The sequence below is a fragment of the Antrostomus carolinensis genome, unplaced genomic scaffold (assembly GCF_000700745.2).
Source record: "Antrostomus carolinensis isolate BGI_N321 unplaced genomic scaffold, ASM70074v2 scaffold6585, whole genome shotgun sequence".
NCBI classification, from domain to species: domain Eukaryota; kingdom Metazoa; phylum Chordata; class Aves; order Caprimulgiformes; family Caprimulgidae; genus Antrostomus; species Antrostomus carolinensis.
Genome location: NW_010318333.1, coordinates 32,341 through 37,045, shown reverse-complemented (window position 1 = coordinate 37,045; position 4,705 = coordinate 32,341). Strand labels below are relative to the sequence as shown.

Here is a 4,705-nt window from a genome sequence, read left to right as displayed (position 1 = left end):
AGAACACTGTGCCCTTGGGTGGGGAGGGCCGTGCTGACCCCCACACTCCTCCTGCCATTGCAGCCCACCTGTACAAGTGCTCGGCTCTGCGGGAGAGCTGCGGTCTGTGCCTCAAGGCCGACCCGCGCTTCGAGTGCGGCTGGTGCGTGTTGGAGAGACGCTGCTCGCTGCGGCAGCACTGCCTGGCCTACGAGAGCAGCTGGATGCACGCCAGCAGTGGCAACAGCCGCTGCACCGAGCCCAAGATCACCAAGGTACGCGGGGACGGGCGGGTGGTGATGCCCCGTGCTGGGGGACCGGGATGGGAGATGGAGATGGGGATGATGGAGCTCTCCAGTGGCACCTCACAGCAGCCAGATGTACTCAGTGTTTAGGACTGAGCATCTCTTGTCACCACTTTCCTTTCCAAGGCTAAAATCCTCTCTCCACCACTCTCTGGTGGAGAGAGGCCCATCTCCGAGATTCCATCCACTCCTGTGTGTGACTGGAGGATCCCAGGGAAGCCGTGGTTCCAGGTTTCTCTTTCTCATGTCACCGTGCTCACTGGGGTTCATCATCATCTCCCTTCCCTGACAGCTTTTGTGACTCTTGCTCAACAAGACTGTGTATATTAATGTTCACATGCCTTTTGGGCCAGACTCCAAGTGCATGAGGAGGCACTGGTGGGTATTTCTACTGGACACCTTCTGTTTACCCACAGCTGGCCAGGCCTGGCTGGTGTTAATTACTGGAGTCTTAGCACAGGATCTGATCTGTTTGGGTTTCAATGTCTTATCTGATGGAAGCTGGAAATGAGAGCTGTGCCTTTTCCCTGTGCTGCCTGCCTCTCGCAGGGTACCGGTACTGCAGTGTGCTGGGTGACAGCCATGCAGGGAGGGGGAATGCCCCCCCCACCAGGCTGAACTTCCCAAAGCTAGACCCCTGGGGATGGTGGGAGTGGAGACCACAGTGACTGGGTCACCCCTGGGGTGGCCTTGTTGTAAGGCTGTGCCTTGTCCTCTTGTGGTGGCATCGTCAGGGCTGCAGGCATCCACACACACACCATGCAGCAGCTTCCCAGCAGCTGATGGTGTCCAGTACTGGTAGCAGCTCTCCCACCCTGAATCGTTATGAAATTTTGCAGTAATTGCAGGTGCAGCAGAAACAGATCTGTTGGCAGGTGGGCTTGACCTCGGTGCCACTCTGCATTAGTGCCCTGGGAGCTGGGAGTTGATGTGGGTCTGCGTAGCTGTTGGTGTGATGCTCCTCCAGCAGCCTGCCTGTTGCCTGCTGCTTCCCATGACCCCCGTCCTACACCCTGGGCTGTGGGCAGGCTTGGAGATGGTCCGGAGAGCAACCTGGTACAGAGAGGGCAGCATGGAGTGGTGGGGAAAGTCTCCTACAGTGGTTTTAGGAGGAGCTGGAGCCTCCTTCCAGCCCAGCCCACTGGGGTGCCGGTGTCTTCATGGATCGTGAGGCTAGGCTGGGAAATGACCATGATTCTTCACCCTTGGAGTGAAGAATCACTCATTGCTTGGTGGTGGGGACAAGCCCTCTCCAAACCTCTGTGGGTCCTGCCCACTGCTGGCTGTGACCCTCAGGAGCGATATCCCTTCCCCTGGGAAGGGGGAACCCCTTGGTGTTGCCTGGCCCTGCTGCAGCCCCTGGAGCTGGGAACGAGCCCGCTGCCTGTGCCCACCGGAGCTGTTTGTTTGTTGATGTAAAAGGACTTGGTGAAACCAATTAGCAGAAAAGTGGCAGTGTTTGTTGGGACCAGGGGTTCTGAGGAGGAGCCAGGAAAGGGGAGGCTCAAACAGCCCCTGCTGTCCTTGTCAACTCCCTCCTTCCACACACCTTTTTTACTTGTGGCCTCCCTGTGCTGGGTGATCAATGTCATTTCAGTCCTGGGTTCATTTCTCCCTGAACACGTGGCCCTTGTCAGCTTTGTCATGGAGGAGGAGGAATCAAACACACTGGAGCAGCTTTTAACAGCCATATAGAAACACCAAACAAACAGCTGCTTCTTGCCAGCTTCCCCGACAGAGCAAGATTTAAGAGATGGACCCAACCTAATGCTGGCTGCAGCTGCCATGATGAGCTCCAGTCCAGGACTTCGGCAGGGGCTGAGCTGGATTTAGGCAAAGAGCAGTTCCTCGCAGCCCCAGAGAGTTTTACTGCCATGTAAATTGTGAGTTGTGGCTTCCTCGGTGGAGCCAGGGCTCCAGGAAGGTGATCAGCTGGGTGCAAATCCAGAGGACAGTGGTTAACCCAAGAAGTGATGGCTGCAGTGGGGCTGTGCAGAAACAACCACAGGCTTCATGTGGTCCCTTGGACCTGGGGATGTGGACAATGTCCACTACTGTGTGTTTCCCACCCTCCACTCATCCACCTTTCCTCGCTGTGGGGATGATGTCCAGGAGTGAGCCCTGTGCGAGGAGGAGGAGGAAAAGGAGGAGGTGGCTCCAGCTGGCTGAGGCCCCAGGGTTGCAGCTGCTCAGATTTGCCAGGAATGCAAAGAGCTCACACACACTTGGTCCTGGTGTGAACGTGGCTGTGACCTGAGCCTGTCCAGGTGCTGGACTCAGCGCTGGCAGAGATGCCTCCCAGTGCTAGAGGGGATTTTTGCCAGTGCCACAGGAGCATGGGCAGAGGAGGACATCACCTGCAACAAAATGGTCCCTTTTCCTGGGTCAGGACACACCTTCCTCCTGGACCAACCCAGCCTGCATTACTCTGTCCCTTGCCAGCTGCCTTTTCCCCTACTCTGTCTTGGTGTCACTGGGGACCTGTCCCTGGTCCCAGCCAGGGCTCACAGTCCTGCCACTCATCCCAGTTATCACTGCAGGTGGGTGCTGGGCCCCAGGGCCAGTGAGTGCTGCTGTAAAACTGCCTGTAATTGCCTGGTTGGAGGCAGTGGTGGGTCTGCATCTCCATTCATCCCTCATCCTGCCACTGTCAGACCACACCTGCCCACTTTATTTGGCATCATCCTAGTAAATGAGGTGTGGCACCACGTTGAGGTCCCTCCCTTCTCATCCAGCCTTGGCACAGTGTTTGCTGGCAGAGAGAAACTCTTTTTCCCCCTGCCTGCCATCTGCAGGGACCTGGTGGAGATGCTTTCTTCTTTGAGGATGTCTTGGATGTGGAGACCTCATCCCTGGGTACATGGAACCTAACCAAAAGCCAGAGAGATCCATGTGCTTCCTTTACGGCTCAGCTGGAGCTGTGGCTGATGCTGCCCTGCCTCCTTCCCATCCATGTCCTTGTCACCTGTGAGGCAGCTCCATCTGCAGCAGGGTGTCCAAATCCCGACCCTCTGCTTGGATACATCTGGCATCTCCTGCCTTGTTCCTGGGGGAATTTGTGGATGTGGCTGTCATTTGGGAGGCCTTTCCTGCTCTGTGGGCTCCTTACAGACGTGCTGGCATTTATCATCACCCATCTGCTCATCGCTGCTCCTGGGGGAATAACACACATCCCACAGCTGCCTGGGCTGCAGCCGGCCTGAGCAGAGCATGCCTGTGGCTCTGCTCCCTTGGCTGATGGGCCATGCTTTCTTCTAGCTGTACCCTGAGACCGGCCCCAGGCAAGGAGGGACCCATCTGACCATCACTGGTGAGAACCTGGGCCTGAAGTTTGAAGATGTTCGCTGGGGCGTTCGAGTCGGCAAAGTGGTGTGCATGCCCATCGAGAGCGAGTACATCAGCGCTGAGCAGTAAGTGCCTGCTGAGGGGTGGGCGTGCTCCAGATCATCCAAGGTCAGGGACAAGGGTGCTGGTGTTCAAATGCTGCCTGTGGCTGCAGAAGACATAGAGCTGACTGGGCTGAACTGGGAGAGAAGTACCTGCTGGTTGTGGTTGCTCTGGGAGTAAAGCCCAAAGGCTTTGGGGAAGCTCCCTCCAAGGCTGGCAGTGCCAACAGTCACCTCCTCGGTTTCTCATAAACCTGCTGGCACCTGCGACCTTTGCTTGGTGTCAGATCTGTCCCTGAAGCCAGTCCATCCTCACCATGGCACAGGGAGCATCTCGGTGCCGGGACACTGACGGCTCCTTCCCCGCATCCTTTAGGATCGTGTGTGAAATCGGAGATGCCAGCCTGAGCAAGGTCCACGATGCGCGGGTAGAAGTGTGCATCCGCGACTGCTCGCCCAACTACCGGGCTGTGTCCCCCAAGAGCTTCACCTTCGTGGTAAGCCCTGTGCTGGGAGACAAGGGCACTGTGGGAGGGAGGTGATGCTGGGTGGTTTTGGGTGGTTTTCCAGGCGATTTGGAAAATTGCCCATCATTTCTCCAGGGGGAAGACGGGGGTGCTCTGGGCAGGCGTTGGGTTGTGCTGGTTGAATTTCTCCAAGGCTGCCACTGCTCTGCCTGCCCACAGTCCTGCTGGCACTGCCAGCCGTTCCACACCATGCCCTGCTGATGTCCCACAGGTCCCTCTCCTCTGCAGCCCTGTCACCCGCTTGGTGCTGCTTGGGGATGTGTGTTTTGGTTCCCAGCCTGTTGGACGCCAAGGTTGCTCTTTTCCTTTGACAGACACCCACTTTCTCCCGCGTGGTCCCAGCCCGGGGTCCTCTCTCTGGTGGCACCTGGATCGCCATCGAAGGCAGCCACCTCAATGCTGGCAGCAATGTCTCCGTGACCATCGGGGGACGGCCCTGCGCTTTTTCATGGTGAGGGGCGTGGAAGGTGGTGGAGGACAGGCAATGGGCACCTCTGGAGACAGCAAG

General features: G+C 57.5%; 1 protein-coding gene across 1 annotated transcript in view; it reads left to right on the top strand.

The window, feature by feature from the left end:
• The window catches only part of LOC104525636 (plexin-A1-like), a gene marked incomplete at its 5' end in the record, with an annotated part of 67,771 nt that overhangs the window by 30,773 nt on the left and 32,293 nt on the right, over positions 1-4,705 (top strand). Inside the window, 4 exon segments of the mRNA XM_010168847.1 lie at positions 64-254; positions 3,543-3,694; positions 4,047-4,167; positions 4,512-4,648. Coding sequence (XP_010167149.1) covers positions 64-254; positions 3,543-3,694; positions 4,047-4,167; positions 4,512-4,648 — 601 coding nt within the window.